The 23,615-nt window shown below is 37.5% G+C and overlaps 1 protein-coding gene across 2 annotated transcripts; it reads left to right on the forward strand.

The window, feature by feature from the left end:
* Positions 1-371: 371 nt before the first annotated feature.
* On the forward strand, positions 372-19,761 carry PBS2 (cysteine and histidine-rich domain-containing protein RAR1). 2 transcript variants are annotated; one of them, XM_088962006.1, is made up of 6 exons: positions 372-671; positions 3,343-3,345; positions 17,514-17,596; positions 18,626-18,780; positions 19,075-19,313; positions 19,443-19,761. In XM_088962006.1, exons 1-6 carry the CDS (start codon positions 573-575, stop codon positions 19,536-19,538), a joined length of 675 nt encoding a protein of 224 aa, XP_088818132.1. In that variant the 5' UTR covers positions 372-572; the 3' UTR covers positions 19,539-19,761. The 2 variants fall into 2 exon arrangements, with proteins under 2 accessions (XP_088818132.1, XP_088818131.1); XM_088962005.1 differs by lacking the exons at positions 372-671; positions 3,343-3,345 and having other exon boundaries at positions 17,389-17,596.
* Positions 19,762-23,615: the final 3,854 nt, after the last annotated feature.

Here is a 23,615-nt window from a genome sequence, read left to right on the forward strand (position 1 = left end):
AGCCCATAAACGTAAAACCCCAAGCCCAGCACGACTCACATGATTGTGTCGGGCCTGGCATGGCCCATAGACCATTGTATCGGGCCAGTCCAAGTTCAAGCCGGGCCACGGGCGGCACGGCCCGACCCGATTTACACTTCTAATTTTACGAGTCCATTGACACCCTATGCAGCACAAGCGGGTCGATATTGGAAATCGATTTACTATCGAGCCGGATAAGGTTCTGGTGGGAGCATGGGAGGATCGGCTTAGACGGAAAACCCATGCCGAACCCGACCCATCGGCATCCCCCTTCAGTGAGGAAGGAATCGCCGTCGGCCGAATTAGATGCGAACCGGGTTTACTTTACTGGAGTTAAGAGTAAGAATCAAGACTCGAGCGAATGAGCGATTGCATAATTACGCCTAGGGAGGCACGCCGTGAAGAACTTCTTAGCGAAGGAAGATTCGCAAGTCAGCCTTCTTCTGTTCATCGCGATTCGCGAAGTTTCTTTATCTAGCACCATTTTGTTCTTCTTCTACTGTTCTACTTCTTCTGTAGAGAGAGAGAGAGAGAGAGAGAGAGAGAAAGCAATGGAAAAGGGACAGAAACTCCGATGCCAGCGAATTGGCTGCGAAGCCATGTTTACGGAGGATGATAACCCAGAAGACGCTTGTAGATACCATCCTTCCGTGAGCCTCCTTCTCTTTTATTTTCAAGCAAGATTTTATTTTTCATCCTCAGTGTGTCTTATTTGATTTTAATTCTTATCGCTTCCGTCGATCTTGAATGGAAGATCAGATAGCCAGATAACTGATTATCTTTTACTCCATTTTTTGGTTTCTCTTAATCTCCTCCGGTATCTGCAATCTCTATATTTTCCTTTCCGATCGTTCTCTCTAATAAGCAGCACCTGTGCTTCATTCTCTTTGTAGTCCTTCCTTTTATTTTTAAACTTCAACTATGAGGTAGAAATTGATATTTTCCTATTCAAAGCTATAAAATCAGGGAAAAAAACAACTTGCATCTAAGCCTAGAAATGAAAGCTACATGGATGACTTGGTTTATCATGATCTGTAGTAAACATCTTCAGATAATCTAGTCGGTAAAACCTTTTTTAATGCTTTGATAAAAAAACAAAAAACCTTTTTTAGGCTTAAGAAGTCAGTATAGATGCAAGTTGTGTGATCTTTTTTGCACTGTTTGTATGGCATTGTGTGGGGAAGGAGAAGTTACATGATGTTTAGACCATAATAATAATGTTCTTGAGGAGATTGATGTTTGATCAAGCAAGTTCCCTTGATTTTCTGTAGATTAGCACCTCCCCCAAAATTTAGATGAGAATTGCATGGTTATCCTTGATTTGGTCACTACTAGTTAGTAATTACCAAAACAGAATACTTGCCTTCCATTCAAGCAGTCTATGTGTTTTTCTTCCCTTATTACACTTTGCAAAAAAAAGGTATGACATGTTAAAAGATCTGCTAGTTTAGCTCTTTCTTCACTTTTCTAGGATTACTTAAAAAAGAAACTTATTAAATCTCCTAAATACGAGCAATTAAACCCCTGCAATATTTCACTTTTTTTTAATGTTTTATTTTTTAACAGAAGGGCTTTGAAAGAACTTCAGACACTCTTCTACCGTTATTTCTTTTTTTTTTTTTTTTTCAAGAGGAAGAATGAGGAAGCAATCAACCCTTTTTGGATCTGTCGTAGTATTTTTGTCAAATTGAACACTCAGGTCAATCTTGAATTTTCCAACAAGATGAGTTTCATTTGCTACAAGCCTACAACATATTCTTTATGTGATCATTGTCTTCTTTCAGCATTCATGTATATAAGTCTAAGTGAGAATTGTTTTGTAGATCTTAAATTATAATAACATTTTCAAATATTATTACTCAGTATAGTCATTCTTTACAAATTCTTTGTTTTATTCTCCTTATGGTTTTCTCCTCTTATTCACTTCCATTTCCTTTTATTAGAACATCCACATTCTGTACTAGAAGCTTTATCAGACCCTTTGATATGGTTGATTTATTCAATCTTAAGATTTACAATGTATGTTTAGTAGTAAGGATAATTTTGCATTGTATTTGAACATGAAAAGCTAGGAGCTAAAACTACAGGAATCAGTCTTATCAAAACTTTCACTAGTCAGTTGAGGGCAATGTTGATTCCATCACTAACTAGTTTGTCAATACTCATGATGCGGTTGCCTAGGATTTATTTATTTATTTATTGATAGGCAAGAGTAAAAGTTGTATTCTATTTGTTAAAAGAGGGTCTGCCACCCTCAAAAGCATGTACAAGATCTTTACAAGCATACGAAGAAAACCCATTCAAGCAATACATTAAGCTATAAAATATAAAAAAATGATAGATATTTTTTGAAGATAAATAAAAACAGAAAGTACAAGAAGTTGACCAGTAGTCACCGGGGAGAAAGAGAAAACAACCTACAATCACCCCCACCGAAATCCAATCCTTATCAATTTTAATGACTAGAACAGTCCAGAATACAGCTCTTCCTCTTTAAATCATACTGAAACAATGACAGACTCAAATGAGAAAACACTTACAGCACCAACACCATACTTTCCCATCTACCAGTAAACAAGAGCAACTACCCCATCAACTATGAGAAACCAACCTTAAAATGATTCCATCCACACAAAAGAGCTTGGCTCCATTACTTAGCTCTTCCAACTTCTTGAATGGATGCCTCATTGCTTCTCTTGAAGCACTACTTTGGTGTTTGCACCTTTAGAAACCTGAACCATTCAAATATTTTTCTGCTTCTTACAGTGCCTTACATTGTTAGGGAGCGTCTCAAACTCATTAAGTTTGTTAGGACTTGCATTGAAACCAGCATCAATTCAATCTAACTAATTACAACTTCAAGGAGGCAGCCTTGGCTTAAAAAACATGGCTGTTCCTTTGCAGACTGCAACGGAGTAGGATGTGATTGATAGGTTCCTGCTCTGCATTGCATAGGCTACAGACATCCATAATCATATCCCGCTCACCAAGTGATCAATAGTCAGTAAATGGTCTCGAGCTGCAGTCCAGAGGAAAAATGCTACCATTTCCCACGTCCCACCTTTAGATAAATTGCTTCTTTTCTTCTGGAGACTTATCTTCAAACCTGATACACTTCACAAAAAATCAGTAGGCAATGCAGGAAAAGGAGATCGCAGTGAGTGGCCCTTGAGAAAATGATAGCATCGTCTGCAAACTGGAGCAAAGAGATGGCTGGTGTTGTGGGTCCAGCTTTAAACCCCTCCATGTGCCCTCCCTTAACTGCCTTCTGAATAAGCCTTCCAAGTGGTTCCATGACCAAAATAAAGAGGAAAGGAGAAGGGGGTCTCCTTGTCTCAACCTCCTCTTCCCTAGAAAGTAATCTCTTGGAGAGCCATTGATGATGACAGAGTACATGGGAGAAGAAATGCAAGCATCCATCCACTTCCTCCACAAGATACTGAAGTCTATATGCCTTAGAATGTAATCCATAAACTCCCATCTAACATGATCATATGCTTTCATGAAAGCAACTTTGTAAACCACACCTGGAATACCTTTACTGATTCTTGAATCGATACATTCATTAGCGATGAGTGGGCCAATGCTACATGTTTATTTATGTTCATCTTTCAGTTTTAAAATAATGTTATATATGTCTATATTGTTATGCATGCCAATTGCTTTGACCATCTCTGATTAGATGTGGTTCGGCTAGGATATATAAAATTGAAAAAAGGCTCAAAATAAAATAGGACTGGTGGAGTTCTTTTTTCTTCCAATTAGTAGTATGCTGGTATGGAGTTGCTATGAGCTAGGGTATTACATCCAATGGTGAAGCTCTTATGTGTTACATCCGAAAACAAAATACTAGCACTCCTTAGCATATCCAACCTTCTCTTTTATGTTTGCAAAATAGATGCTATATACTAAATGTTCTTCATCATATATTTTAGTTCATACTTGTAGTCTTTATTTATTGACTTACATATGAGATTGCAACATTATATTAAATTTAGGCATACCTTTTTGTGGTTGACTAATCCTAGGCACCAAAAGTGGAATGCCTAGTTGCCTAGGCAATAGAATTTTACAAGAAAAAAAAAAAACAAACCAATATGTGCATAATTTGGAAAAATAGCAATACACTTTCCTAATAATATTAATTTTCCTTTCAAAATATGATAAATCATTATGTCAAAAAGCCAACTACATTTATTAATTTCAAGAACACTACAATATAATAAGCATTTAATAAAGCAATTACATGTTACAAACATAGTTTTCAAAGCACCAAGTTGAGGCTAGGCGACGGGGGGCACCTTGTCGCCTAGTTGCCTAGGTGATGGAATTTTTAAGTAAAAATCACATATCCTAGGGTAGTTCCTTAGGTTCCATAACCAACTTTGTTTAATAACTATCCATAATTTTCATAAGAAAATTATAAACTTCATGTTTAAGTCTAGAAAATCAACATATTAATGAGAAGAAAAAGAAGAAAGGAAAGAAAATGCAAAAAATATAGGGGCTGAACCCCTATTTTTATTATAGGAAAAGAAGAAAAGGTGAGAAGAACCCATATTCTGTTTAATTGAGTAACTGTAGAAAAAAAAAGAAGAAACCTTTTTATCCTTTTTCTTTTTCTCTTCTCAAAACCCTGGGATTTTTTATGTTTCAATAGTAAAATCCTAAAATAAAGCATAGTTTTATATATATGATATGATGTATCGAGGCATGCTAATAAGATGTAGCCATAATAATTATATTACAATAATGTGCCCACCTTGTGTTTTTGTTGCTTATGTTGGTGTCTTATTGCCAAACTGGGTGTCTAGTCACCTAGACAGGTACCTTTTTTGGTAGAAGCCATTGCCTGCAGGTTGGGTGCCATGCCAAGGCGGCTTGTTGCCTAGGTGCCTTGACAACTGTGGCATCAACTAGTTGCCACCTCACCTAAGGTGGAAAAACAAATAGGCATCTTACAACGTTGACAATACTGATGGAATTGAGCAATTAGGTGGAGTGACTAGTCTACCTGAAACAGTCCCTCATCTTTATTTTTGATAAGTGAATGTGTTCAATGCAACTTCAGTAAATATTTTAACAGATATTTCAAGAATGTTATGATCACTTGTTGAAGACAAGTATTTTAACCCCTGAAGGAAAAAAAAACCTGTCCCTCTAGCATGAATTGCATGCCATTTTAACTTGAAGTTTATCTTTTAGCAGCCACATCCTTTCTTGGTGCTTTGCTTAAGCAGTGTGTACTGATTGTTGAACATTTGCCCTTAGTGGTGTGAAAGATCTTATTTGAAAGTATCACAACATCAAAAAAAGTGTGTGTGTGTGTGTGGGATGTTTTGGGTTAATATGGTTCAATTGTTTTGGGTTCACTTGTATAGCAATCTCCTTACCATATCTGGGTAACATGGGATATCATGACTCCATCTGTCCTATTGAAAGAACTCTTTTTTCCCCCCTAAGAGAACATTCAACTTTCTTGGACTTGCATCTTCTCATTCCTGTATTGATGAAGCAACAAGCGTTAAGGAAAAATTGTTTCTCTATTTGCAGTTGTTTGAAGGTCCAATAGTTTTCATTTCAATATATTCAGAAACCAATGTTAGATTTTATTTTATCACTGTAACTAATTCTCATCAATAGTTCCTCCAAAAGTGTGTGTAATTGGTATCTATTGTGTCTACAAATTTTGGAAAGCCTGTTTAAATTATCTGAGCAGTTATTCCTCTATTTGCCATATTTTTGGAGTTCTTGATTATAGAACCTTTTTATTTGATTGTTTCCTTGTTTTAAGGCCTATGATGGTGTATTGTTTGTTAATTATTTGGACCATGTTTAGATGTACTCAAAGAAGTTGTGAGAGCGGAGTGGAAGCCACATGCATTGAACAATCTAAAACTAAACTTTGATGGGAGTTCCTTTGGTAACCCGGGAAGGGCAGGTATAGAGGGTGTTATTAGAATCATCTAGGTGAAGTTGTGGCACTCTTCTCAGGACCAATAGGTATTGGTGACTCAATACAGGCTGAATCTTTGGCTCTACTTCAAGGTTTAAAGATGGCTGAACAGATTGGTACAACAGATTTAGAAATAGAAGGAGACTCACTGCTGGTCATTTCTTGGGCTAAAAACATCACATCAGCACCTTGGAAGCTCAAATCTATATACAGAGAGACTGACATAATTGCAAAGAGGTTCAACTCTCAGTTTGGTTGGGTCAAAAGGACTGCAAATGGGTTGGCGGACACCCTAGCAAAACAGGGGGCAAATAGATCTACCTTGTGCTGGGCAGAACTGTAAATGTTTTGTAGTGTTTTCAGATTGGGTTAATGCATTCTGCAACCCATAACTATTGTATTTCAATATTTCTCTGTTATTAATAAAAATCTTTTTGCTGATAAAAAAAAATTATTTGGACCATGTTTTGGATTTGATCAAGAGGTGTAGTTAAATGCCTTTATACTCCTTTAGTAGTTAATCCCTCATTCCCTCATAATTAACATTTAACACTTACGTGCCCTGCAAAATACAAGAATTTCTCTCCCTTGAGAATCCAACAGAGGCTATGATGTCAGTTCCCACAGAGGTTGTAAGCATCAAATCTGTTGCTGACCAGTCTTGAATGTGCTTTCTTAGGATCTGCCAACTGACCAAACTAATGCTGAAAAGGTTGAATTGAAACCAGTCTTGAATGTGCTCTCTCCCTTGTAGTTCTGATTTAAATACAGGAACATCTGGTTGAAGGTTTATCTGGAAGTTGTTTTGTTCAAAGAAAGAAATGAAGTGAAACTTGGAATGTGTTATCAGGTTCTGATAATGCGTAGGGGTGCAAAATGGCATGTGATTGGCATATGCATTGCATTGTTTTAAGGAAACATTTATATTCTAGTGCTATGTTATATGATATCCTCATGATACTGATACATAAATATACAATTTATGTATGGTGAGGAACATAACTGTTGGACAATGGTCATGGGCTGACATCTCTCGACCAAGTCCATTTTCAAGGTTTTAATGGTGGAAGAGCTCAATCCCCATTTCCCCTTTAAGAAAGTTTGGTTGTGCACTCATTCCTCCAAGGGTCTTTCTTTCTTTCTTTTTTTTAGGAAGCTTTCTTGAAAAGGGTAAATACCATTGATCTAATTCAAAAAGAAGTGGGGCAGATTATGTATTTCCCCCCATGCTTGTGTTTTATGTCTCAGTGAGGGGGAAACTGTTGATCATATCTTTCTCCATTGTCAAGAAATGAGAAAAATCTGGTATTATTTTCTTAATCTTATTGGCTTTAAGTAGGTTGTTCCTTCACACATTCTAGAGTTTATTTGGCAATGAAATGGCAAGGGTCTTGGCAAAAGGGGTAAGACATGTTGGATTTTTGCTTTGTATGCAGTGTTGTGGAGTGTGTTGGAAGAAGAAATAACTGCATTTTCGAGGACAAGGCTAGATCCCTTGAGGAGTTGATTGCCCAAGGCTAGATCCCTTGGGCACAATGACTATGATGTTACTTTTGATTCCCAGAGATTTATTGCTCTAGCTGATAAGTTGGGGACCTTGAAGATGCTCTGTATAGCAATATAACATTGCTTGTGTAATCTCTATCTTTAGTTGTGTTGCATTCAGATGTACATCTTCTCATGTACACCTTTTTTCCTCTTTTAATAAAATTTTGGTTATCTTCCCTGACAAAAAAAATCCTAGAGGGGTGTGTAGAAGTTTGGAAAAACTGATGAGAAACTTTTTTGGGAACCAGGGGAAGAGAAAAGGGACCATAGGGTCAGCTGGGAAGTTGTAAGAGAAATATAGCACTGTTGAGAAAGTGGCTGTGGAGACTGGAGACTGCCAATAGGTAAGGATAAATTGTGGGCTAAGGTGATCTTAAGCATTCCTGGGCTGTTGGTTGAGGGCTGGGATGCAGGAGTATTGGCTCGAGCTACTAGAGCTTTTCCATGGAAATCCATGCATGCCATCCTACCATCCTTCCTACATTTTATCAAGTATAATTTGTGGTCTGGAAATATTGTGAAGTTTTGGGAACGTGTTTGGGTGGGGAGCTTGTCACTAAAAGAACAATTTCCTTCTTTGTTTTCCATTTCTAATTATAAAGATGAGTGTGTCCACTTTTTTTACTCCATCTAATTTGGTATCTGGGTTTGAATGGGATTTGGATTTTAGGAGGGGCTTCAAAGATTTAGATATGGACAATGTCTTGGCATTGCTTCAAATTTTACAAGGGGTCTTGGATCCTTCAAAATTGGTTTTTCGGATTTGGACCTTATCCTCTTCCAGTACCTTTATTTGTGCTCCTTTCTTCAAAGCTTTAGCTCAAGTGCTCAACCTTCTGACAGTCTTGGACAACCTTTTCTTGTTAAGGAAATTTGGGGTAAAGTAAACTGGTTCCTCCAAGGAGTGGGACCTTTCATTGAGAATGTAGGAAACTGTGGACCCCACATTAAGTGTATTCGTGTGATACCCTAAGATGTACTTAGATTTAATTGATTAGGATCAACTTTTCTAGTAGGATTAGTTTTATTCTATCTTATCTAGGATTAGTTTTTAATCTTATCTTATATTGCCATGTAAGCATTAAAGTTCTTTTACAATTAGGAAACTACGTATATAAATTAAGGAGTGAGGCGGCTGTTTGAAGCATTCCAACCACTCTCTTCTTTCAAAGCTTCTCCCACGCCTCCTCTATCTCTCTTCTTCTCTTCTCTTTTCTTCCTATCTTTTATTTTCTGTTCAAAATCTAAAGAGTCTTTGTAGTCTTGTACGACTACTTGGTATCAGAACCAAATTTAGGGCTTCTCATATGAGTTTGATCCAGCCGACCACATGAGAATTGCCTAGGGCTGGAAGAATAGAGAAAGCTCCCTTCGGCTGATTCTTGGTGGTTATCTACAGCAGCAGTCCAAAGATTGGATCGGATCTTTGATAACTAGGAAGAATCAGAGGAAGAGAAGAGGATCAAGATCAGTTCTTAATCAAGACTAGAGGTGGCAATCAAAAATTCAGGAGAATTCTGGTTTAAGATCAGTTTTTTCCTATTCAAGACTGAAGTTTGATCAAAGTTTCAGAAGAATTCTGGTTCAAGATCGTTTTTTTTTCTATTCAAGACTGAAGTTGATTATCAAGATCAGAGTTTCTCAGATTTTTCTAGTAAGTTTTCAAGCCTTTCTTGAAATCAGCAGCAAGGATCTCTTGATACAAGAGGTACGGTTAAGAAAAAAACCCTTCCTTTCTGCATTCCTTTTAGGGTTTAAGAGAAAACCCTCAAGTCTCAGGGCTGTTATTGTTTTAGGGAGGTAATCAGATTTGTCTCCATTGATTTTTTCTTCTTTGGAAGACCCAGTAGAGCTTTTTTCAAGAGGAATGATACAATTCAGTCTCAATAGGCCGACTGTCACAAAAATTAGGGTTTCTGAATCAGAACCCTTCTGTTACCTGCTACAGACCTAGTAGGCCAATTGGTACAGTAATTAGGAAGCATTCTAATGGAGTTTAAAAGCCAAGGGGAGGGTGTTGTTGGGGCTGGTTCAGGCAGCATGGCTGAAAACACCTTCTTGATTACAATTGTAAAGTTTGATAGTTCAAACTACTTAGAGTGGGCCCAATCAGCCATGATGGCTATTGAGGGAAGAGGAAAGCTGAACTATTTGTTGGGAGATGTGAAGGAACCAACCACGGAGGATCCCACTTATGCTAAGTGGATTCAGGAAAATTATTTGGTGATGACATGGTTGTGCAACTCTATGCAGCCACACATAAGCCGAAATTACTTATGGGCAAAAATAACTAGAGAAATTTGGTATGTTGTGAAAGGAACCTACTCTCAGCCCCTTAATGTTGCTAGGTCTTATAAGCTGAAATGCGAGGTCAAAAATCTCAGACAATGGGAGAAACAAGTCTTTGTTTATTTCTCAACCCTAAAATCCTTGTGGCATGAGATTGACCACCTTGAGACAATTGAATGGGAGAGTCAGAAGGATGCATAGACTTACAGAAAGCAAATTGAAACTAACAGAGTATTTGAGTTCTTGGCTGGTCTAAATTCTGAATATGATATTGTAAGACAACAACCACTGACAAGAGAAAGTGTGACTCTATCTCAAGCCTATTCCCTAGTGCATAGTGAAGAGACTAGGAGAAAGGTTATGTTACAGCCGTAGCCTTTCGAATCTACCCTGGCAGCAGTTAAACCCAAGCCAGGGGGAGATAAGGAAAGGGATATGAAGAAAGAGGCTAAAAATGACCTAGTTTGTGAACATTGCAAGAAACCTAAACACAACAAAGACACTTGTTGGAAGTTGCATCCACACCTAGTCCTAGCAAAACTCGGAAACAAAAAGGGTAATGCCAATATGGCTGTCAACACTGATAGTGCAACCTCAACAGCTTCAAGAGGTACCCCTCTAGAGACCCTAGCTGTTGTCTGAGCTGCTCTGACACAATTAGAAAGTGAAGTCAATAACTCAGTATCATCTCCTCAGCCATCATCATCTCCTTCAACCTCATCTTTTGCTCAATCAGGTAATCGGGCCTCAGCTTATCATGCTTCAACTCTAGGTAATACAAAACATTCTTGGATAATAGATTTAGGAGCATCTGACCATATGATTGGCTTGCCATCACTTTTTTCTACTTATCATCCATTGTTGATGGATCCCTTGTTCCTATTTCTAGCAAAGGAGACATCAAGTTGTTTGATGCAATTTCCCTATCCTCCGTCCTGCCTGTTCCTAAGCTTAATACTAACTTGCTCTCAGTTAGTAGTATTACAAAAATGCAAAATTGTTCAGTAACCTTTTTTCCTAATCGATGTGTTTTCAGGATCTGGAAACAAGGAAGGTGATTGGGATTGGCCGTGAGACAAATGAAATCTACTTACTTGGAGGAAGTGTTCATCAGGAAGATGGTGAAACTAAGAAGTCCTTTGTTTCTTAGTCTGTTAATCAGGTGATGCTTTGCCATAATAGATTGGGCCATTTATCCTTTTAGGCTTTGAAAAGTTTGTTTCCCAATATATTTGAATCTGTCCAAATGGCTAGTTTGAAATGTGAAAGTTGTGAGCTTGCAAAACATTGCAGGGCTACATATTGATTAAGTAATAACAGAAGCAGTATTCCTTTTAAAATTGTGCATACTGATGTTTGAGGGCCCTATCATACCACTACCATGGGGGGGGGGCACAAATATTTCCTATTATTTGTTGATGATTACACTCGATTTTCTTGGGTTTACCTTATGTGTTCTCGAGATGAGGTTCCAACATTAACACAGATCTTTCATCAAATGATTTTAACCCAATTTAGGGTCAAAATTAAGATTTTTAGATCCGATAATGCAAAAGAATATTTTGCAAACCCATTAGTCTCCTAAATGCTTGATCATGGGATTATCCATCAGATTACCTACCCACATACACCACAGCAGAATGAGGTTGCTAAAAGAAAGAATAGACACATATTGGAGGTGGCTAGAGGCATTATGTTTACCTCAAATGTGCCTATACGTTTCTGGGGGATGTTGTTCTTACAACTGTTTATCTCATCAATCGGATTCCCTCATGAGTTCTTGACATAAAAACTCGATTTACCCTTTTATACCCTAATAAAGAATTGTTTACCATTCCCCTCAAAACCTTTGGGTGCACTTGCTTCGTTCAAATCCTTGGCTCTCATCGTTCCAAATTTGATCCCAAGGCCTCCAAATGTATTTTCATTGGTTATGCCCAAACTCAAAAGGGACATTGTTGTTATGAACCGACTTCTGGAAAAAGATTTGTCTCAATGGATGTCACCTTCTTTGAGGATAAACCTTATTAACCAAGGGTTTCTCCTCAGGGGGAGAACAATGAAGCCTGGAGTAGCTCATCGGAAGTAACTTTACCAATCCCATTAAGTAAAGGATGTAATGGGGAAGGATGTCAAAGGTGCAAGGATGTGAGAGTCTATCACAGACGATGGAGACAGGTGTTTCGGACATCAGCAATGTAGCATAGTCCCAACCCCCTCTGCAGATCTAGATCTCGATACCACAGTAGCCCCGGTTCCTTTTGCAGATCCAGATCCAGGTACCACAGTAGCCCCAGTTTCTTTTGTAGATCTAGATCCAAGTACCACAAATACTACATATGAGAGACATCCGACCATGGAGCCTTTACCTTCATTCAGTGACCATAATCTCCCCATAGTAGTCCGTAAAGGCAAACACCGTTGCACCACAGCTCACTGCATTTCTCAGTTCCTATCTTATGATCATTTGTCTCCCTCCTACAAGTCTTTTCTCACATCCATTGCTGATATTCTCATTCTCAGAACAATACAGGAAGCATTGGAAGTATCAGAATGGAAAGATGCAATAAAAGTAGAAATGGATGCCCTCACCAGAAACAATACCTGGGAGATAGTTGATCAGCCTAAAGGAAAGAAATCGGTTGGATGTAGATGGGTATTCACTATGAAACATAATGCTGATGGTTCTGTTGAAAGGTACAAGGACCGATTAGTTGGAAAATGATTTACTCAGACATATGGTATTGACTACTTAGAAACTTTTGCACCAGTAGCAAAGATGACCACTATCAGAATACTATTATCTCTTGCAGCTAGTTACTCTTGGCCATTGTATCAGATGGATGTTAAAAATGCCTTTCTCATTAGAGACTTGCAGGAAGAAGTTTACATGCAGTTGCCTTCAGGATTTTATGGTACGGAGACAAGAAAGGTTTGTCGGTTGAACAAAGCTCTATATGGTCTAAAACATTCCCCTAGAGCATGGTTTGGCAGATTTAGACGAGCCCTTGATAGGTTCGGATATGTGCAGGTTCAATCAGACCACACCTTGTTTATTAAGAGAGTGGATTCCTCCGTAACCTTGCTTGCCGTAGATGTGGACGATATTGTAGTAATAGGGAGTGATACTAGTGAAATTGAGTCTTTTAAGCAACTCCATCAAGAGTTTGAGGTAAAAGGTTTGGGGGAACTACGATACTTCTTGGGCATTGAGGTAGCTAGACCCAAGCATGGGATTTTTGTCTTTCAACGGAAGTATATTCTTGATCTGCTAGAAGAAACAGGAAAGTTGGGAGTTAAGCCTACGGAGACACCTATTGAACAGAACCACAGGATTAGTGCAGAGGGTGGAGAGCCTATTGAAGATAAAGCTATGTTCCAATGGTTAGTTGGAAAGCTTCTCTACCTTTGCCTCACACGACCTGACATCAATTATGCAATCAGTGTAGTTAGTCAGTATATGCACTCTCTTAGAACTACTCACCTCCTTGCGGTTGAAAGGATATTAGCATATTTGAAGAGGTCCCCAGGCAGAGGCATTTTGTTCAAGAAAAATGATCACATGAAGATAGAAGTCTACATAGATGTTGATTGGGCTGAGTGTGTTGATGACTAAAGATCTACCTCTGGATATTGTGCCTTTGTAGGAGGTAATCTGGTCTCCTGGAAGAGTAAGAAACAAAGTGTTGTTTCTCGTTCAAGTGCTGAAGTTGAACATAGGTCCATGGCAAATGGTGTTACTGAGATTCTATGGTTGAGATCATTACTTAAGGAATTGGGTATTGTTTATGAGAAACCCCTAATGTTGTACTGTGATAATCAGGCTGCCATCAATATAACCCATAATCCAGTACAACACGACAGAACTAAGCATATTGAAGTGGAATGGCATTTTATCAGAGAAAGGGTTACATCTCAAGAAGTATGCTTTCCCTACATCGCCTCCGACATGCAGTTTGCAGACCTTCTCACCAAGGTTGTTTCAAGAAAGAAGTTAGAAGATCTATGCAAGTTGGGAATGACAAATATCTACTACCCAACTTGAGGGAGAGTGTAGGAAATTGTGGACCCCACATTAAGTGTATTCGTGTGACACCCTGAGATGTATTTAGATTTAATTGATTAGGATCAACTTTCCTAGTAGGATTAGTTTTATTCTATCTTATCTAGGATTAGTTTTATTTTAATCTTATATTATATTGCCATGTAAGCATTAAAGTTTTTTTACAATTAGGAAACTATGTATATAAATTAAGGAGTGGGGCAGCTGTTTGAAGCATTCCAACCACTCTCTTCTTTGAAAGCTTCTCCCACGAGTTCTCCTCTATCTCTCTTCTTCTCTTCTTCTCTTCTTCTCTTTTCTTCTTTTTTTTTTTTATTTTCTGTTCAAAATCTAAAGAGTCTATGTAGTCTTGTACGACTACTGAGAAGATCCAGAATTTCTTCCTCACTATTGAAGATCTAGAATCCACTTCCTCCCTTTTCCAACCACTCCACTACCAAATTTGAATCTCCTATAATTAGTTTGCTCACACTCATATCTTTTGCCTTTTGCACCCCTTCCAAGACAGCCAGAACCTCAGCCCTTAATGAGTCTCCCACACCATTTGGACTTGAGAATTACCCAATTGAAGAGACGAGAAATCCATCATACGGATGGCCGAACCCTACAGGAAGGTTTGGCGAAATTTCAAAACTTTCTCTCTCCCACGTGGGAATCACATTCCCTATTTTAGAAAACTGTTTTTTCAATGATTAATCTTGAACCTAAACCAGACCAGATCTGAAGGAGTGGAGGGTTATACCTAATACGAAGTAACAATAACCTCCAATGAAGGTGTTCACTCCCAAGGAAAGATCCAAAGACTGCTTCCACCGAAGATGACACGGTGCAGGATGAAGCAAAATCAGTAGGATGGTTCTTCAACAAGAACCCGATTCTTCAACAAGAATCTGATGGAGGGCTGGTGAGCACGACTTCAGATTACCTTTTTTGCCAAAAGGTAATATCAAGAACCTTTCTTGATCGCTCCCACAGGTGGAGATTGAACTGGTATGGTGGCAAGAGTAGGAGAGAAGGAGATAGTGCAGTCTAACTGTGTTGTCTCTCTTAGAATTCAACAGTTAGATTGGTTTCTATTGTGTACTGAGGGTTCGCCCTACTCTCCTATTTATAGCCTTAAAGAGAGGTTCTCCTAATCCCATTAGGAGTTTCCTAATCCAAATCTTGTATTTGGATCTGGACTCTCTTCAAGAGATAAGGATAATCCCTTATCTTATTTGCAGATAAAGATCAACCCTCCTAATCTAATTAGGAGTTTCCTGATCCAAATCTTTATTTGGATATGAACTCTTTGAGTGGATAGAGACAATTCCTTATCCTATCTGCTGATCTAAATCCCAAAACCACCCTCCTTTAATTAATCTCATTAAGCTAGTTCGAATTGGGCTTTAGGCCCATTAAGTCTATGTTGCTCACTTAACCTCCAAACTGTTGCCCAGTTGGCTATCCTTGTATGGCGTGGGACCCAAACATTGATCCACACATCAGCCACATGGGTTCAGCCCAGCATCTGTTACAAGGGCTGGCCGAATTTATTGTAGGAAACAGTGGACCCCTGAGTCCATCACCATGGGCTCTTAATGGGAACAACATTTACACTAAATGGTCATTGGGTCAAGCCACATCATTCACTAAATGGGAACAACAATATATGTATATATGTAGGTATATCTCTATATAAATATATTTTGCAAAACAAATTTCAACGGTTGAAATCGACTGCCGGCAGTTTTGGTTTCCATTAGAGAGAGTGCATCCCCGATCATTCACTTTCTCCAACAAAGGGGTTGATCTTGTCACTATGATCATCTACTCAGATGAATTTTTGGACTATCCCAACATACCCAGGTTTTGACCCCCTCTAAGGATCTCACTGATTGACATATCAAAAACAGTCCAATCCAACACCTAGTGAAGTATCATAATCGAGTCTAAGGGTCAGGTGTAATATTCTAGTTTTGCCCATTTATCTTCAAGGTCCAGGGCAATACTGGAATTCTGGTCTGGTTCAGGGTTTCAAGAAAACCCACACTGCATGTGCCTTAGTCTCACCTTGACAGCTGAGACAAGCCACCCCAACCAACTTGGCGGCACATCAGTGTCAGCCTTGGCAGGATAAATCTTCCAGCGGTTATGAAGATTCTAAACTAACACAAGTCTCATATGTGTCTAGTTTAAGGGTATTACACAGAAACACACCATAATAACATGAATCAAATATGTACTTTATTCATTTACATTAAATGTCATAATGTGCATCATTCTAATTGGAGCTAAGGGCATACACTATCTAACACCAATAACCTTTCCATCCTTATTCCTAAACACACCACCAATACTAGAAGGACCTAGATTACCTGTATTATTCCTATCAACATTTAACTTGATCAAATCATTACCCAGTGGAGTCCATGTAGGTTTGATAACAGTCTTATTACAGTCTGAACTAGCCATAGCCTTCCGGTTATTCATAATATCAACTGAAGAGAAATTAACAAAAAGCTCCAAAGTCTTCACCCAATGAACCACTCTAATCAGAATGGTCTCAATAATTCCTTTGTTGGTTTTTTCCTTTTCAGAGAAAATTCTGGAATTTCGTAAGCGGTATTCTTTCCCATTTGGACACTCAATAAGTTGAACTTTGATGGTAGTAGTGAAGGAAATCCTGGCCCTTCTACTATGTTTGGTTTGAAGGTAGGGGAATCTTGTATAGATAGATTTCCCTACCTTTTCCTTTCCTTTTTCTCTATCTTTTCCTTCAAACCAAGCATGCCTTCAGGTATTGGAGTAGATTCAAGAAATGAGGAAGGAAAAGTTATTGCTTTGTTTTTGAGGCCCAATTAGTGTAGGAGGCTCGCTTCGAGTTGAGATATTGGGCTGTTTTGGAAGGTGCAAAGAGGGAAAAGGAGCTGAATAATAGCAAGTTGATCATTGAAGGCGATTCAAAATTTGTAGTAGGCGTAGAGGAGGATGATGGGATGTGGGGTTACATTAATGAAAGAAGGAAACTTAAGTGGCTGACGCAGGGTATGGAAGTGACATTGCAGTGGGTTAAAAGAAGTGCTAATTCCTTTTTAGATGCACTTGTTAAGCAAGGGGTGGGAAGGGATCAAATGTTTTGGGCTATGTTGTAATCCTGGTTCTCTATGTGGGGAGAGTTGAAGTACTCTTATCTTCTTTCTTAATTCTAATAAAATGTTTCTATTATTGAGAAAAAAAACTTCAAGGCAGAACAATTTTACTTGATAATCAATGCTACATTGGAAAAAGCAACAGATATATTAATAATGTTGATGCATTTTTTACCTTGGTAGGTTTGCTGCATTGAAGTAGTGTTGAGATTTATTGATGCTCGAAACATTTATGGCTTTTATGAATGCATTTTACTTGCAATTGTAGTGAAGATTTCTGTGAGGGATCTTTGGGTATAATTCTAGTTGGTGCATTTACTAACTTTGACCTTTATGATGCATGTTTGGGTCTGACTCTGCTGCTTGGACGTGATGTACAGGGAGTAAGCCTCATATTCCTTTTTGTTCAATAATATTTTTTGCGACTCATTTTTACTTTTGCAGAATATCATGACTTCAATATCGCAGGCTGCTCTAAATCAAAGCTTAATCACTGTCTGTCCAGCCTATTTTTCATGATGGCATGAAAGAGTGGAGCTGTTGCAAGAAGAGAAGCCATGACTTTAGCTTGTTTTTAGCACTTCCTGGGTATGTGCAATACTTTCTTCTGAGTTAAACTTTATGCTGGAAATGTAGCTTCCTTTTTTTCTGTATGGAATTAATTTCGGCACAGTTTATACATAATGGAAATATTATGTCTTTGAGCAACTTTATGATGTAGGGTGAAAAGAAGAAAGACCAAGTAGGGTGTATATGGTGGGCAAAGAAAGGGAATTAAGGATCTGAACTATGGTGGGCGAGAGAGGGAGAGAGATTTTACTAGTTAGCTCTAGTTAGCAACATCTTATTAATTCATGATAAAAGAATGGAGTGACATACAAGAAGTTATGCCATGCACCCCACAGAAACCCAGAATATCCTCAGATATCTCATCATGCAATTTCCATTTCTATTATGGACAAACGCCAGGATCAAATTCCCTTGCAATTATAAACTGTCCCTGTTTACCCCTTGTTTAGCTGAAACATCCACTAAGGTGTACAATCTTTATGTCCAATAAAATTGATTTCTCAGTTTTCTAGCTTAGTACCTTCTCTCATTGTATGTCTGTGCTGCCACTATCCTGGATTATTATGTTCAAACCAGCCCATCATTACTTGAGAGTTCCTTCAACTGTGGGATTTTTTTTCTTGATAAATGGATGATGTATTCATCCAGTTGGTGTACAAGAACCAACTATTTTGCACACATGCACACAAACACACACATCCAACCATTGATCTGAGTTCTTGAATTCAGTGTGAGTGGCATGGCATACCATGGCTCATCCATTGGTTCTGCATTCAGATGCTTCAATCTTTGGTGTGTAGCATGGGAAGTTTTAATATTTTTATGGAAGTAACATGCTAACCTCTATGAGGAACTCAATCTGTAGACATCTTTGTGAAGGTAAATCAATTTGTTTATGCATATGTGAGCACCAGTTGCTAATAACTGGCATTATGACCCTTTTGCATGAATACTCCCAGTTGGGGATTTCTTTTTAAGTTGATATTTTTAAGATCTACGTATATGTGAGCACCAGTTGATTAGATATTTCTTCTTATTATTATGAAGATGTAAAACAGGTAAACACACGACTGAGAAACCAGTGATAACAAAAGCTGCTCCTAGTCCGAGTAAGCCAGTGTCTGTTTCAACTCCAACAAATGATGCATCATCAAAACTAACTTGTTTGAGATGCAAACAGGGTTTCTTATGCTCGGAACATGGTATTGTCATTTTGTCCATTGTTGACTTTATAAAGAGATCCTCTATTTTATTATACATAGTAGTATGAATTAAGTTATGCTGGAAGGACAGTGAGAAGCCATCCACCCAGGTAATCTGGAACCATGGTCTGGTACACAAGCCAATTGCATCCTACTGACGCATAATAACTGTCCGGATACGGGTGGTTCAGATTTTGCACAAGTGTCCAGTGATTTATATTGTGCTCTGATCACTTTTTGGTTAGAATATAAATTCTAAGAGTTGATGAGAACTTGGTTTTAAAAACCTTTCAGGTTCACAAGTCAAAGTGGGCAATCTGAAACCAGCTGTTAATGATGCAGTCCCGCCTGCTGAGATCAATGCAGACGTTGAAAAATATCCTCCAGCTCCAGCAAAGAAGATTATTGGTCTGAATCAGCCGCAGACATGCAAAAATAAGGGATGTGGTAAGACCTTCAAAGAAAAGGATAACCACGATAGCGCATGCAGTTACCACCCTGGACCTGCTATTTTTCATGATCGGATGAGAGGGGTAATACTTTTTCTCCTTTCGATTTTGTTCTGCATTTACCATAGCCTCGTATTTTTTTTAGTTCCTCTATTATGTTCTTCTGTTACTTAAAAGAATATTGATGCATAATTTCCTTCTCATGATTTGCAGTGGAAATGCTGTGATGTTCATGTGAAAGAATTTGATGAGTTCATGAACATACCTCCTTGCACGAAGGGCTGGCACAATGCTGATCCAGTGTCATAATCAACTATCTACCTGAAGATGAAGCTGAATTTTTCCGAGCCATGCTCTACGTATATTTGATAAATTGGTCAAAAATATGATGTCGCTGTCTGTTGAACTGTATCCACTTCGTATCTAATTCTTGTATGCATCCCAAAATTAGATAGATGTTCAACTCTTCTTAGCATGGACACGAATTGTGCAATGAATGCTTTTTTTTAGCAAGGTTTCTTTGTTCCACTAAGTCCTTGAATTTTCTCTGTAGTTTGTGAAGTTTGATTTCTTACTGCATGATTTTAATTTTGATGATTTTTTTGGAAAGTTGTGGTATTTGGTGATGACCAAAATGGAAGTAGAGTGTCAACGATATTTCAAATTTGAGATTTGATGTAATCGCATCAAATTCAAATGACATGATTAGATTTAATAAATTTTTAAGTTCAATTGATTTAAATATTTTAGGTAATTCATATATATAAATGTGTATTACATAAAGCAATTAATTTGTCAAATTCAAATTGAATCGAATATTTAATTATGTATTCAGAATGTTAATTTTCAGTATTCATTGGATATTAAACTTTCTAATCAAATTTGAATTTCGATATTGATTGATTTGATTTGAATTCGATTACACTTCTTGATGGAAATCCTAAACTTTTTAATGAATTTATTTAAAACAATTATGAATTTTTCCTGAAATTATTGTCATATATTTAATTTTAGAATTTAGCATATTCTATCAAGCCTGTAAATAAGTAGGGTGAAAGACTTGGAACATACCCTGAGGTTTTGCAGTTGGACTTGAAAGACATTGGTGATGTTTGGCATAGGTGTCGTTGCTCTAGAAAATGGTGGCACATTAATGCCACCTTGGAAAAATCATAGCTCCAGAAAATGGAAACATGTTTAAAACTGTTTTTTTATAAAAAACATTGCCCCAAACCACGTCTTGGAAATTGAGAAGATGTGGTCCGAGGAAATGTCAGAATGTGTTGCCAACGGTAACATGATGTGGCATCCAATGTATATTATATTTGAATTGATAAAATGCTTCTCTCCTCTTTTAACAAATCCTAAAACATTGCGTTTTCCTTTCCCAGTCACCAGAGGTCTACCTGTGTAACCAGTCACCGGAGAATCAATCTCGTCGTCAAAGGTCTAAAGTTCTACCTTCTGTTCAATCACCGGAGGTCTAGAGTTCTTTTTTCATTCATCGGAGTATACCTTCTGTCCATGCTCGTATTTCTCCTCAAACTCCTTGTCTCTGTTCATCGCCAGTTCAAGCTCTGTCCTATCATTTGGGTTTTGCATTTTTTGTTCTTTTCATTCTCATATTTCTCATTTGGGTTTTGCATTTTTGTTCTATTCGTGCTCATATTTCTCATTTGGGTTTTATAGTGTTTGGGTTTGATCCACATGTATTGATTTTTCTATTTGGTATCCGAAAATACTGTTGTGTATTGATTTTTCACTTTAGAATTTTTCTATATTAATTTATGATTTTTTCTGTTTTCTTCCATGTAATTTTCAGATTTTGCCATTTTCTTCATGATTTTCTTAATTTCTTTTTTTTTATATATTCAACAATTGGGACCATAGGATGAAATGGGCATTTTTTTCCACCGTTGGATGTAAGATAATATGTACATAGTAGAAGCACTAGATAATGGGTACCTGTCTTGAAAATAAATATGGAGCAATGGTACCAAACAAAAGGTGGTGTTATTGCCCCAGGAAACGTCCTACCTGACAGCAAAGTTTTCAAAAAAAGACAATTTTTTCAAGAAACAGGGCTTCCAACCCACACATATACAACACCATTTTCTGATATACAACATGGATGCCAAACACATACATCATATCTAAAAGATTTGTGACTAATAAACTAGTATCACAAATGTATTAACAAATTAGATGGTTTTATCAAAATTATGGGTGAATTTTGATTGCTCAAAGCCATAAGATGGCACTTAGAATAGGAGAGGCAAAATGTAAATAGAATCCTAGAATCTCTTTTTCCTCACTTGAGCTTTGTGACAAAGTGGAAACAAATAGAGCTTTTGATGAGCTATTCAAGTTTGGCTCATGAAAAACTCAATTTGCCTCGGTTTAAACTAAGCTCAAGCCCAATAAAGCTTGGCTTGTGAGGCCTGCGATCCTAATCAAGCCTAATATATATGTACATACAGATAAATACTTTTTGTTATATATATAATACTTTTATTTTTATATGTATGATAATAAATAATTTTTATATGTAAAATAAAAAATAATTTTTATTTTTATAAGAAGTTTGGCTCATAGTTGAGCTCGAGCCAAGCCGAACTCAAATGTATAAGATTTTTAGCTAAGCCAAATTCAAGCTCAAATCTCTAATTTGAATCAAATCAGGTTCAAGCTCGAATCAAACATTTTTTTGACGAACCAAACTTGAAAAACCAGATATTTAGCTTGGCTCGACTGAACTCAAATTCACATAGAAAACAATATAGACCATAAAACCAAGAAATATTGGCGATTTGGAGGATTTGAGTACCCAATATATAACAATGGAGTTTGAGTGCGCATTCCTAAAAACTCCAATTAAAAGCGGATTCACTGAACATAGAGCAATAAAAAACGCCTATTGGAATAAAGTGGTGATTTGGTATTTTGGGGAAGGGCTGCCCCATGATATGTGTGATAACCCATCGGCTATCTCTTTCTCAATTTTGCCAAGTCAAGAGAAAAAAAAAGCTCAATAAAATCCAACTCAACCTCCCCTATGATCACCCGGTATCATAAAAGAAGTGACCAATCAGGTGGTATTCAACAAAATTTGGAGGTAATTGGTCAAAGCTCTTTCTTACTGTCTTTCCCGTATCATAGATTTCCATTTTCAATATAATATCATCAAAATATAAAAGAATCATATTTTCAAGTGATGTTTAACAATCAGGGTAAAACTAAGAGGTGGTTTTGATTTTTGCTATTCCTGGTTGTGTTTGTGTCCCTTATTGACGTTGAGTCATCTAGTTCTAGCTCTTATTCCTATTTATACGCTATTTGCTTTGTTGGAAGACGAGATTTGAAAATGTATGCCATTTCCAAGGGTGTTTTAGGTCTTTTTACAGTTCACTCCACCACCTGACAATTTATTTATTAATTCTTCAAATGTATTTATCCCCAACCACTCTAACCCGAGAATTTTTCGGTTAGACCATACGATCACAGTATGAGTTTGGAAAGATAGACTTCCATCAAAGCAAATCTGTGTCTACATCATTTTAACAGCCTTTTTCAACCTTGCATTGGAAATATCTTCCCACGAAATAAAGTATGCAATATGAAAATATTCTCAATACAAGACAATAAAAACGGCTTGAACGGGCTTTGCCCTGATTGAAGCCGAACTCGAATTTGGACTGAACTCAAATCACCCAGCCCAATTATTAAAAATGGCTTTCTTGCTAAAATATTATTAAATAATGCGAAGTTAGCCAGCTCTATGAATTTATCTGTTTATATGAAATGAATCGACCATGATACAAAGTGCATCTTATTACCTCAAGGCTCAGGCTGAAAATTGAAATGAGAAGAATTCACTTAGCCACGCTCAGGACGGTCAAGGGATCGGGTAGAATCGTCGGAAAGATGTAACCGTTTCAGTATGTATAAAACATGGTTTTTAAAATCGATCCGGAGACCGAATTGGTCACGGGTCTGGTTATCGGGTTGAACGGTCCAATCATTTAAATCGAATGGTTGGCCGTTCTGACAAAAAAATAAAAAAAAATTGACAAAAAAATTGGTCAAAACGGTTGGAATGGTTAATCGCCCGGTTTAACGGTTTACTGACCAAAATCAACCATTTTTGTGAAAATTCCGGTTTTAAGGAAAACCGAAACCGGCCATCTGACCAGTTCCTGGTTTTTCCAGTCCGACTGTCCAATCTGGTCCAGTTTTGAAAACCATGATATAAAATTTTCGTATCATATCATCAGGGCCTCGATATACCAAATAAAGGGTTTTTAGTGTTTAACCCATTTCCAAGGGATAGAAATTTTGTAAAAAAGAAAAACTAAATCAGAAAAAAAAAATGATATGAATTTGAAA

This window comes from Nelumbo lutea, chromosome 1 (genome assembly GCF_056320005.1).
Source record: "Nelumbo lutea isolate HS-2025 chromosome 1, American lotus-T2T, whole genome shotgun sequence".
NCBI classification, from domain to species: domain Eukaryota; kingdom Viridiplantae; phylum Streptophyta; class Magnoliopsida; order Proteales; family Nelumbonaceae; genus Nelumbo; species Nelumbo lutea.